Raw genomic sequence first — 12351 nt, forward strand, 5'->3', positions numbered from 1 at the left:
CTTTCTCTGCAGGTCGGCTCAGTTTCGACATTTGTTATCACAAGAATTACTCTATACGGAAACTGCAGATACTACATAATACTACTCCCTTGGAACTAAGTGACGCCTGTGGCAGCTACAACTTGCCGTGGTCGTAACACCCTGCCATGCCCCTACCGGTGTGGGCGAGGCGTGAGTCCTTGCCCCTACACCTAGAAGTATCCCGGAACTCAGACAAGACTGTTCTGGCCCTTTCACTCGGACCAATATTTCAAAGCGGCTAGTCGTCTCGAGAGAGGCATTCATGAGATAAATACTCGTCGTGCTCCGTATGTCATGTTGTCCGCCCCAGGCTGGTTAGTTAGAATACTCAAGCTCCTACCCTCCATCCAACAACCCCATCTTGGATGTGATTCCGCCATCAACATGGGTGATATCGATCTGCCCTCCAAGATCAAGGAAGTAATCAGGTTCGTGTATAGGTCTCAACTTTTCTGCCTTGGCCAAGCCAACTAATGTCAACTATAATAGGGGGGTTCACGGAAAGGTGAACCGTCTCAACACGGCCCGAATTCCGCTTTGTCTCCCACCCCGAGCAAAATCGCCAGCCATCTATACACTAGGACTTTCGCGATATGCCGAGATTTTTCTGGGACTCGAGAAGGTCTGGAATGACCTGATAGGGGACGCTTCAGAGTGGATGGGCAACATGAGCTATAAGCCAAGCTCGTACAAGAGCGACAAGGAGAGAGTGCAGGCAGTCCTACGAACAATATACCTTCCCGAACTTTTGCGAACAAAGCGGCTGCAAGCTGATTTTGCGGCCCTGAAACCGCTGCATGCAGAGATGGACAATCTCGACCCGGGGGGAGGAAACGCGGGCAGCGAGTTTCGAAAATACATTGAGCAAGACGTCTCGACAAAGCCACATCTGCTCGTGGCCTACGTATGGATCATGTACCAAGCCCTGTTCAACGGCGGACGCTTCATCCGCGCGCAGCTCCTCAAAGCTGGCCCCGAATTCTGGGGTTTATCCGCCCAAGAGGCGGACCTCACTGCCTTGCCGCCACCTCTGTCCTTCTGGCGCGTCCAAGAGGCTGAGCTCGTCAAGGCCCGGTTCAGAGATTGCGTCGTGGCGGCGGACAAACTGTTGACCGAGCCCGAGAGACGAGAGATTCTTGACGAAGCACTGGAGATTTTCAGGCGCTGCGAACTGATTACACTCCAGCTCGACGAGGATGCTGCACGGGGGGCAGCCTACGAGCCAAGTTGATCACCTGCCTCCATCCTCGGGGGAGACTCCAACCCGGTTCGTGTCTGTGGCACCGCAAGAGGCGGGAAAGTGTGGTTCAAAACGTGTACAACTGTGTCTAGGAAAAAGAAAAAATTACAGGCTTCCAAAGGAATTAGTAATGTGCGGTCCCTCGTATCACCGAGAACTCCAGGAAGCAACCGGGTGTTCGCAATCGGGACTGGGACATGGCGTAACCGTGGCTTGAGCCAAGTCAAGCTCGCTCCAGTCATAGAAGAGAAGAGAAAAGAAGAAACAACATTGAAACAGTATAGGCACATTCCGCGGCGAAACAGGGCCCGGGCCGCTGGTTAGTGGCCACCAAAATACTACTAATGCTGACGCAAGCAGGCGTGTAAGCAGGTCTGTGTGGTTACCCAGCCAACCTGGATGAAGATTGTATACTTGCTCGAGAAGAAATCATTTCTGTGCAACACGCCGTGTACTACCGCTGTCGCTGGGCGTAGCTCGAAAGACGGGTTGGTCGAGTTCGCCGATGAGACGGTTACATTGGAAGCAAGGATCCCAGTATTGCCGCCCCGAGGCATGGAATACATAGTTTGTAATGTGATATCTGACTTGTTCATCAGCATGTATTGATTCGCCGTAGTAAATTATCGTATAGCGCGCGGTAGCCAGGTACATTCGCTGTTAGCAAGCCATGCCAACGACAATTATTTTCGTGGGCATCTGAAGCAAATATTCTATCCTGTTAAATGGCATGTCTGTAAAAGTGTACGTGTTACTAAAGCGCCAAACACTTTGAAACTGGTGGGCGGATAGAAATCCGTAGTGAGGGATGATGCCAGGGCCGTCGGCCAATCGTCAAAGTCAAGCCTTTAGACATGTAACATTAAGCGTATATGCCATGGCCGTGATGCTGAACGCAAAATCTAATTGCAAGCATGCTGAAAGTGCTGCATAACACCAGACGCATAATTATGGCCAGGCGCTTACCCGTTTTTAGTAGTACCTACACACAAAATTATAGATGGAACCCATTCATGTTGACATCAGCCAGAACCCCCTGCTCACGATGTATCAAGCTAGCAGGGGCCGTGTAAATGCTCGTAAAAAGCTTAGGTGCCAAGTTTTTAGTCAATTCTGCCTTGAATTTACCCTCCAAAAGTCAGTCGCTCAATTATGCTCGCAGTCAGTCGCTGCGTGTAGGATCAGGGCCATGGCATGATGGTCACCTTGCAGGCCATCAGAGCTAGCACTATTCCCAGAGTGCCAGTTTGGCCGTCCAGTCCATCATGAGAGCAACTTGGGCAGAATAAAAAGCTGGTCATCTTGCACTCGTGATGTTCTGAAAAACCCTACCCTATACTGTTTGACTACCTAGGTGGTCTCGGCAATTCAGACTCTTCTGTGTACTCAAGATGGTTTTTTCAGGCGCTTTGACTGTGATTATATTGGCAAGGAGCTTGGCTCTACAAAGAGGCAAGATTGAATGCTTCATCTCGGAATGACTACCTTTGCGAACCGCAACGCCTTGGGCGCAGTTTTGGTTCACTCCCCTCGAAACGTAGAGGTCGAGCCTTGAAATTCAGCCCTCACAGTAAGAACATCTACCCTTGGGCTTTTCAGCAACTTCGCACATGTATCGCGAATGATGGAGAACAAATCCCCAGGGCAGTGGCAAGCACGTATAAACCCACGTCTGAGGCCGTCGATATGCTAGACAAGGCCAAGTATAAGGTAAACTTTTGAATTGAAACTATCTACAAGACATGTGAAATGTGAAAAAGAAATTCTAAAAACCCCATTCCTCGACTGAAAAGTGTATCCCAAATCCCAGTCAACTCTCCGCTTGGCAAATTAACTGTCAACCAAGTATCTAAAACACGGGTCCGTCGGCGTCTGGTCCCGTCTGGTCAAGATGAACTATTTCCAGCCGTCGACACCCGCATCCCAACCACCCTTTTAACCATTGAGCTTCTCCTCGCCGGCGAGCACAGTCCCATTCGTGACGGCAGCCTGGTGGCCGCGCGCAATGTAGGCCCAGACGGGGAAGTACTTGTCAAAGTAGGGAATCATCTCCTTGGCACCAGGGGTGTGGCGCCAGTCGCGCATGAGGTCGCACGCAATGGAGAAGAGGCTGACGACGTGGACGCCGGCCTGGGTCATGCGGTCGTTGGAGATGTCGCGGACGAGGGCGGACGTGGTGCCCGAGGCCTCGGCGTTGGCCCAGACGGAGTAGCCGGCCTCGCGGAGCGACAGGGCCAGGAAGGACGTGCACACGTCGGTGGTGACGCCCGCCAGGATGATTTGCTTCTTGTTGGCCTTTTGCACGGCGTTGCGGAACTCCTCGTTGTCCCAGGCGTTGACTTCGCCGCCGCGCAGGATGAGCGGTGCGTTGGGGTGCATTTCTAGGATCTCGCGGGGCAGAGGGCCGTTGGGGCCTGCTGAGGCATTAGATATCTTGCTTTTGCTGGGACGATCTGCTTCATGGGGAAACGGGGGGGGGAGATGCAGTCTTGACATACCCGCTTGGGTGGACGTGGTCAGGACGACGGGAATGTCAAAGACCTTGCCTAGGGCCGAGTGGGCGAGGACCTGGTCGCGGAACAGGTTCGGGTCAAAGTCCCGGGCGGTGTTGTACAAGCCGACTTGGTGGTCGACGACGAGGAGCATCTGCTGGCGGTTAGAAGTGCATCCGGGGGAGAGAGGCGAGTCTACCCACCGAGTTGTTCTTCTCGAGGCGCTCAAAGCGAAACTCTGCGATATGGTGTTAGATTGTATGGATTTCGGGATTGGTCTTTTTGGCTCGACTTACTGTCGTCGGTTGCAGCAGCGACGGCCGCAAGTCCGGCCAGGGCAAGCGAGAGCATCTTCATGATGAAAGAGTGTTGTGAAGAGGTGATGGGATGTGAAAGTGAAAGAGTGTAGATGACTAGGTTGTTTTGCAAGCTGCTTGGAGAGTCGAACTTGATTTGAATTCCATTCCAAGTCCCGTCTACGCCTGATTTATATACATGTCGAAGCCGTAAACAAGACGCATGTTGATGTTTATCGAGCTGTAAGACGGCGCTCGTCCCATCTCCACAAGCGCCTCATGTAATACTTAGCACACGCTTATCCGCTGCTTATTGACGGTTAAACCCTACATGTACCCTTGGTCGGGGTTCCACCGCGACCACATATGTGCCAGACATATGCGGAGTCAGTGACATGCATATCCAAGGCCCATGCGATGCAGAAATTTACAAGAGCCGCGGCGCCAGAGGAGGCCTGCTGGTGGATATATCGCCCCCCGTTAGCGGCAGAGCTGGCTCGATAAGAACTACAGTCAGCAATTGATCATGATGAACGGCTTCTGGATCCCTGCACGGCGCTGTTTGCTTTCCCCGAGACCACGGATACGGGAAGTGGGCTTCAATGGGACCAACCTTGTCACCTTGCGTCCCGCGTTGATCCCGGCAAACTCTACAGAGTACATATGTGGGCTGGCATTAATAAACATTTGAACATTCAAGGCCCGACGGACCCTCGGCCAATTGAACCCAGAGTCTGCAGACGTGGCGGAAGCAGGCAGTGCTCGCGGTATCCAGAGGCAACATGCTTTGCCCGCGCCGGCCGCGTTGCAAACGACCGTGACATCGGCCATTGCGAGGGCGCCAAGAGCGTCCTTGGCAATACTGAAGCGAGCAGCCATCGATACGATTCATTGCGTGGGGTGGTTAGTGCTGGCTGGAGTATCATCGGTGCCTCCCGGACTTCGCGAAGCATTCCAGACAACCCACGTGGGTGGCGCCGGCGTGGACCAGATCGCTGGCCTATCGGAGCCGCATGGCTGCCCGCTTGGCCTCTTGCGGCCCTTTGGTCCGTGATGCGAGGGTGCCTTGGTGGAGAGGAGGAAAAGCAAGCGACTGCGATGTGATGAACCCATCATGCTATAACCTGGAGTAGTCATACGGGCGAGCGGGCAGCATGGGCCCGCATGTCATCATGACCAATGTACAAGTAGGCGTTGACAGAGCAGGATGCAAGAATCCGCGGTGTCTTCGGAAATGGTGATGACCCTGATGGGCGGCTGGCGTTGCTCATGTCCCATGGAGGTGGCCAGCGTCGACTCCAACTATTCACTATTCACGCTGGACTGTACCCTCGCAGCGTTGTACACTTGATTGTGTGTACTAGTAGTCAAGTTTGAGTCAATCTTTAGAATCGTCTCCCTGGCCCACGCCTCGCACAGACAACCGGTCCGAGACCGAGAGACGCTGACAGTCGGGCATGACGTGAAATAGGGCCGGGCAGCAAACGTGGAATCTTTCGGCCAACAAACTTTACGCACTAGTGAATCCCAAAAGGCCATGGCGATTGGGCAGACCACCGAGCAGAAGCGCCATGCTTTGCGCACTACCCATAACGTCAAGATGACTACATGAACTTGATCTATTTGGACTCGCATGACTCGCCCCAACGCGCCGTCTAGCACGCCTCTATAGCCCTCAAGAAGGCTCTGCTCTCGTTGCCCTGCCTCACCTTGGCCAGAGGCACCAGGTGATGCGCGGCATCAGGATCGCCGCTCTGAAGATGGCGAATGTACGCCTGCGCAACAGACAGCCACGCCGCCTTCTCTCCCCGGCTCGCACCGGCGCCCTCCCATACCCAGACGCCCCTGCCGCCATCATCCAGCAGGAACACGTCGTTGCCGTCGAGGTCCCCCAGTGAGATGCGGCCTCCGTCCCCGGCCAGCTCAAAGGTCAGCCGGCCGCTGGCGTCGCTGAGACGGAACAGCCTCGCCGAACGGTCGGCAGCCTCGCCGGCCGCCGCGCCCATCGGGCGGCGTTGGCTGAAGCCGTCCCGGGGCGTGTCGTCGCCGCCACCGCCGCCGAGGAGCTCCGTGACGCGGCGGGATCGCGCCTCGGCCTGCGCAACGACCTCGACGTCAATGTGCTTGGCGAGGGTCATGTCGTGGACGACCTGGGCGGCCTTGGCCTTTTCCGCGGGGCTGCAGCGCCGGCCCTGCCAGACCCAGATCTTGTCGCCGACGTCGAGGACGAAGACGTCGCCGTCGTCCAGGCTGCCGACGGCGGGATCGACCTCGTGCACGACGAGGCCGCCGGAGGGGCTCTTGAAGACGCGCAGCAGGGTGCGGACGGGCGCGCGGGCGGCCTGCGGCTCGACGTGGCGGAAGCCGGTGCGCGCGCCGCCCGACCGGATGGTGAGGCGCGGGAACAGCGAGAGGAACTCGGCCGACGGCGCGGTCTGCACCTCGCGGTGCTGCGTGGCCGCGCCGGAGAGGAACTCGTCCAGCTCGACCGTCTTGTAGGCGGCGGTGCCGGCCTCGTCCTGCGTCGTGTGGCTGCCCAGCCAGAAGAAGATGTCGTGGCCGAGCTTGGCCGACGACGATGACGCCTTGCCGAGCGGGTACGAGTGCAGGACGATGAAGCTGTCGCCGTCGTAGAACTGGCCGTACTGGTCTTCGGGCCAGGGCACGACCTGGAACTGCTCGATGCGCCAGACGCGCAGGCCGGGCTTGGTGCCGACCGCGCCGTCGTTCCAGGCCGGCTCCGTCGCGGCCGACTTGTGTTTGACGCGGTGGTCAATGTCGCTCCCGATGAGCTCGACGTTGCTGTCCTTGATGTCGTACTCTTTGGCGTGGACTAGGCCGTGGTTGGGAGGCATTTTCTGGTTGATGCTTGGCGGGCCTCGGCTCGCGAATTGGTGATTGGTTCAATGTTGCTCAAGTTCAATCAATGGTGTTGATGCAAGGAGCAGAGTCCTCGCCGGGGGTCACGGCCACGAGTCCAGGACGCTGGTGCCTCGTTTCAGGGGCACGGTGGCTGAGAGTTACGTCAGAGGAGGGGGCAGGACGGGGTCCGGGGGGTTCAAATGTTCGGCCGAGTCAATGATGGATCAATTGATGCTATTGGCGCTGCCGATCCGTCGCAACTATCGACATGGAGACAGGATGACACGGGTCAGGAATCACGACAATGGCCAGCCTGAAGCCGCCTCGACAGCCCATGCATCACCATGACACCAGACAGCTTCCCAAAATTTGCGTCCGCCTTGATCATCTCATCATGACGGCCAAATCTCATGACAAGACAATTGCTGAAACAGCCGCCAGGATCAACTTGTGGCCCGGCTGGCGGTGTACTTGCCACTTGGCAATGTGTGGTCCGATACAAGGCTTGCACAGCACATTCATGCCATGTTCGTCTCGCTGGCACCGCTTCTATGGACGGGTACCTTACTTGGGCATGTTTGGCATCTTTAAAATCTGACCACCAGGTACCATGCATCAACTCCTTGATCGGATTCGTTGCCGAATCCACTCTCGGGAACAGCCATTTGCGTGTATAAGACGGAACTCAGACATGGACGCCGTCACAAACTCTCATATTCCTACGCAAAGCAGCCTTTTGGCCCTTGTCAGACGTTGGCAATTTACCTCTCCAGAATCGTCTCGTCGTACGTTCCTAAACAGCTCGGCATGCCCGCACAATCCATCTCATCTCTCACTGTGGAAATCGACACGCCCGGTCCTGCTACAGCCACCCATCGTTGTGCATCACAAATTGGACCAGAGGTGCAAGACAAGTCAAGCAGGTTTGTGCATATATCGTGTACATGCAAAAAAATATGGCAAATGCTAAAACATGGACACCCCCGTGCAGCCAATCTACAGGCCTCGGCCACAAGATCATGGTGCAAGCGTCTCACGCGCGGGACGTGATGCTCGATCGATACATCTACGAGACCAGGAAGACCGAGTTGCACATCAATGAGGTTCTCATGGTGAAAAACACAAACATTTGAGACTGGGCCAGAAAGGCGGGAGGCAGAATGACGGGCACGTCATGAATATAGTGTCACTGGTGTTTGTAGTTGGCTCAAGTTCTAGGGGCGTATAAGCGGGCAGCGAGATAGTCGCAAAACAAAGACAGTGTATGTCAAGAAATTGCGAGAGAAGCCTAGACGTTGAATACAGTAGATGCTTGCGGGTTGAAGAATCGTGCCACATCTTCGTTGATGGTCATACTGTGCGCTCTTTGTATCCCACGATGAAATAGCACGTCGTAGCCTTCTCAAGCGTCAAGACGAAGCTGTTCTGGGCCTCGTATACAAGCCTGCATACTTGACGAATTTTGCCTCGTTTTACTCGTTGTAAAAGTGGGAAAATGACAAACGACCCGTCAAGTACAGCCGGTTGTCTGGTTGAATGCAGAACAATCCAGATTAGACGCGTCCGGTCCGTGCTCATGTGTCAAAGGGATCTAAGGGGGTAGATATAGTTGCACGTAGAGCGTGTTCCTTTTTCTGACATTATGTCCGGTGTACCAGTTGACATTTGGTAGCCGAGCCAAGGTATCAATCAGCCAACTATTCATCGGCCCTTGCCGCTACACAACTTTTATTATTCAAAACAGACTGTCGCCTCTGCTCCGTCTATTAACTTAGTTTTTTATATTCCCCTCTCATGTCAAATAATAATACAGGCACAATGCAAGTATCGTGCAGCCCCAACATCTGCATCTGGAAATATAGTATCAGGCTGTACGAAGCCGAGAAGAGCAAGAGACGAAAAAAATAAACCATATATTTGCATTATTTTTTTCTTTTTTTCAAATGTCTTTTACGTAGATTAACCATGAGATGTCTCTTGAACACCCCGAGAACCCGGGAAACTTGAGGCTTGTTGATATCCTGCTACACTTGACAATCTATTCCCCCATGGCTCTCGTCATGCTCTCCGTAGCGGCTGAGTCGACCGGCGACCAGCTGCTTACTTTGGAGTTGACGTTTCTATACGCCCAATGCCCCCCTGACCGCACCCAGCAACTCTCCATTGAAATCTCCCGCAATCTCCCACGCCATGGTCCCAGCCAAGCCCTTGGACAGTGCAAACTTGACCTTGGCATCCAGACTCTCGGGATCGTCATACGTAATGTACGTCTTGGTCTCGGGATTGAATAGCCAAGGAGTCATTGTGATGCTATCAAAGGTCCTCACCCAGGGGGGGCTCGGCGTCGTGGGCGCCGTCAGCACGCCTTGTCCCCGGAGACTGGCGTACCTCCACGCCCCAGACCAGGCCTCCTCCGTCCCGTTGACGCTGACTGCCGAGTTGGGAGGGCACGTCTCGCGCTCGAGCTCATCCAGATCATCGCCCTTGGGGACTTGCTTGGAAAAGTTGGCGTACTGGCTGACGGGGTCCTGCGCCAGCATGTCCACGTCCGTGGTCACGGAGCGGCCGTAAAAGGCGAGGCCGCTGGTGAGCTTATCGGCCGGCCAGCCCGCCGTGGTCCATGCCTCAATCGCCGTGGCGAATGAACCCTGTGTTGCCTTGCCCGGTTCAAAGTTGAGAGGGGCATTGGGGCCGGTTTCATTTCCCCATGCGCCATTCATGTCGTACTGCATCAAGTTGGCAAAGTCGACCTCTTCGGCGAACTTGGACACGTCCTCTCCGCCGGGTCCGGCAAAGGGCCGGGTGAGCACGGCGAGCGTAATCAGCTTGTCTTCCCCGAGGGCCTTGACCTTGGATCGCATCATCTGAAGAAAGGCCAGAAAGTTCCTTGTGTCGTTTTGTTCATCGAAGAAGTTGCAGGGACTTCCTGCTTGGCCGGGGTACTCCCAGTCAAAGTCGATGCCGTCTAGGTTATGCTTCTTCATCAGCTCAATGACGTTGTTGGCAAAGGTCTCTCTCATCCCTTCCGTGGTGATGTTGGAAAAGAAGGCCGAGCCGGTCCACCCGCCGACGGAAACAAGGACCTTGGTGCCCTTCTCCTGAAGTCTGGGAACAATCTCGGGCATCACCTCATCGCCCTCGAATGCCAGATTTGCCTTTTCATCGGGCAGCGCAAAGGCGACGTTGATGTGGGTGTAGTTGGCCAAGTCCAGATCTTTAAGAACGGTGTGCCTCGAGGTCGGATAGTACCCTACGATGATGGGAGGCGCAGCGAGCGCAGGAGCGAGGTGGCTCAGCACCGCTGCCAGAAGAATGGGTTTGAATTGCATAGTGCCGGGATGTGGTGACGATGAAGGGTGGTGGTTTGGTTCGAATCTCGACCGCCATCAGGAGGAGGCCGTATGCCTGGACTGTATAAACATTTCCATCTCGCCTCAACATGGCTCAACTAGCTCTCGGCAATTGCATTCCGGCAGTTGCATTGGCCATTGTGCCTGTCCCCTACTGAGTCAACCTCACGCATAAACGTCTTGAACGTACGGCCAAGCACGGAGCAGAAGTGTTTAGTCCACTTATTCGTTGCCAACGGGTATGTTTCACTCTGAAACAATCAAGCTCGGCGTTGCATCAAAGTTATGCCGCCATAGTGACCAGCGCTTGACATGCAAGGAATTCTGAAACGAATGACCAAGGCCGACTTGGCAAAACTACATACGCATACAAATCTGATACAAATTGCGTCTAAAATATATACTATGTAAATTATGCAGCCGTGAAACGGATACCGCGTCTCCAATCCCCCAAAGCAGCAGGCCACATGCGACGAATTAGCATGACGTCGGATGACATGGCAAGCTGGTCCAAGTCGCTCATACAAGACGGCAGCTGCTGATTCCTGGACCCTGCAGACTTCGCGTGCTGTGTTTCTCCCCAGACGAAAATGAAACTATTGACAAATGCGGAGTAAACAGAGACTTGTGAAGCGGAGAGAATGGCACCTGGATATACCGTATTTCATTGGTATTTTCCAGCCGTACTTTCCGATTAACGGCCATGATATTCTTCCCAGAACTAACATTGAATCTAGTTCTTCCGGAGGAACATTCTATTAGCTCCATGGTACATGGAACTTTATGTAGCCTGAGAACTATCCGGCACGATGCATTTCAGCTCAAAGCTTTCCAATGACCCATATACACAATTTCATGGCATCTAGCAGCTATATTAAGTCTCCTTTTTGAATTTATACCGGCGGTAGTATTGCACGGTGGGCGTGGGGGCCGCTTGAAACGTTCATTTTGTTCGAGGTTGACACCCAGCAACTATGTATTAAGTTCGACTCGCCCTGAGCTTGCTTTCCACCATTCTTTAGGCACAAAGGTCAATGACTATTCTTTGATCTATGAGGACTGCTACCTGTTGAATCATTGTACCACGGGATTTTACGATGGACTTGAGTGTTGCATGCCCCGCGTTTGATGAATCAAAGACATGTTTCGGCAGCTGTTTTACCATCAAAGCAGGCCATTTTGGCATCAAACAGAAGCAGTGAGTCACGGATACAAAGTCAGTAAGGTTTGCTTCCATGAATACGGTGACTGAGGCTATCGCGAGATGGCCTTGACTAGCGAGCCGCGGCGCTGCATTAAATACGCTGGTACGTCTGACGAGTCACGATGCGTGTACACGGTCTATTTCTCTAGTGTCATTACTGTCCTTGGCCTGGTACAGCCTAATATTATTTTAAATCTTACGATTGCATGATACGAGTATCATGCTTGTAGTTGCATTTAACTGCAGAGCGAAACAATGCTCCCCGTTAAAACAGAAGCAGTGTTAGCATCAAACGGAAGCAAAATTATGGGAGGGTCAGAAAAACGAATAGGAAGGGCGCAATCCTCAGAGATGGCAAGGCAGCTTTAATAGTGTTATTGCCCGAGTCGTCAATTTAGCATCGAGGAATTGTTGTCCTCCGAACTTTTCTTGTCTAAAACTGACTCATGTCCTACCAAGTGGCACACCCATTCGGAGCCCTTTGGCCATCGGCAGTCTCGTCTCTAGAAACCTATCTGTTTCATTCCCCGGGAATTAGTATAAATTATACAATTGGAAACCGGAATACCCGTGACGACGTGCATAAGCTTCTACTGTCACTTTAGTCATCTCCTCCGGCACAACCCGCGCGGCTACAGCGTAACTAGAGGAATGATCGTCTTCCACCAACGTTGCCAATGTTGCAACCAACGCATCAAGAAAGACTACTTGTTATAGGTGCTATTGGCTTGATAGATGAGCCAGATTCACCAGTTGGACAGAGATGCCAGAACCTGCCAAGCTAAATGAGGCGAAATATACGGTAGTTAAGTTCTTGGCGAATATTCGTACCACTATGTTCTAAAAATAGGCAGGCCATGACCGTTGGCTGTTAATCTCAGTGGAA

The 12351-nt window shown here is 53.6% G+C and overlaps 5 protein-coding genes across 5 annotated transcripts; 2 read left to right on the plus strand and 3 right to left on the minus strand.

Annotated features, from left to right (window-relative positions):
• Positions 1-405: 405 nt before the first annotated feature.
• G6M90_00g055110 (uncharacterized protein) lies at positions 406-1252 on the plus strand (the record flags this gene model as incomplete). The annotated part of the gene is made up of 2 exons (XM_014685409.1): positions 406-449; positions 511-1252. 2 exons carry the CDS (start codon positions 406-408, stop codon positions 1250-1252), a joined length of 786 nt encoding a protein of 261 aa, XP_014540895.1.
• Positions 1253-3196: 1944 nt separating this feature from the next.
• G6M90_00g055120 (uncharacterized protein) lies at positions 3197-4110 on the minus strand (the record flags this gene model as incomplete). Its single annotated transcript, XM_066130594.1, has 4 exons — positions 3197-3675; positions 3760-3907; positions 3957-3991; positions 4050-4110. 4 exons carry the CDS (start codon positions 4108-4110, stop codon positions 3197-3199), a joined length of 723 nt encoding a protein of 240 aa, XP_065986879.1.
• Positions 4111-5704: 1594 nt separating this feature from the next.
• On the minus strand, positions 5705-6904 carry AM (Gelsolin-like protein 1; the record flags this gene model as incomplete). Its single annotated transcript, XM_014685407.1, has 1 exon — positions 5705-6904. The coding sequence occupies one exon, from the start codon at positions 6902-6904 to the stop codon at positions 5705-5707; it is 1200 nt and encodes a 399-aa protein (XP_014540893.1).
• An 814-nt stretch (positions 6905-7718) lies between these two features.
• On the plus strand, positions 7719-8044 carry G6M90_00g055140 (uncharacterized protein; the record flags this gene model as incomplete). The annotated part of the gene is made up of 2 exons (XM_014685406.1): positions 7719-7834; positions 7903-8044. The coding sequence occupies 2 exons, from the start codon at positions 7719-7721 to the stop codon at positions 8042-8044; spliced, it is 258 nt and encodes an 85-aa protein (XP_014540892.1).
• A 987-nt stretch (positions 8045-9031) lies between these two features.
• On the minus strand, positions 9032-10240 carry chiA1_0 (Chitinase A1; the record flags this gene model as incomplete). Its single annotated transcript, XM_014685405.1, has 1 exon — positions 9032-10240. One exon carries the CDS (start codon positions 10238-10240, stop codon positions 9032-9034), a length of 1209 nt encoding a protein of 402 aa, XP_014540891.1.
• Between the last annotated feature and the right edge of the window lie 2111 nt (positions 10241-12351).

This window comes from Metarhizium brunneum, chromosome 3, assembly GCF_013426205.1.
Source record: "Metarhizium brunneum chromosome 3, complete sequence".
Classification (NCBI taxonomy): domain Eukaryota; kingdom Fungi; phylum Ascomycota; class Sordariomycetes; order Hypocreales; family Clavicipitaceae; genus Metarhizium; species Metarhizium brunneum.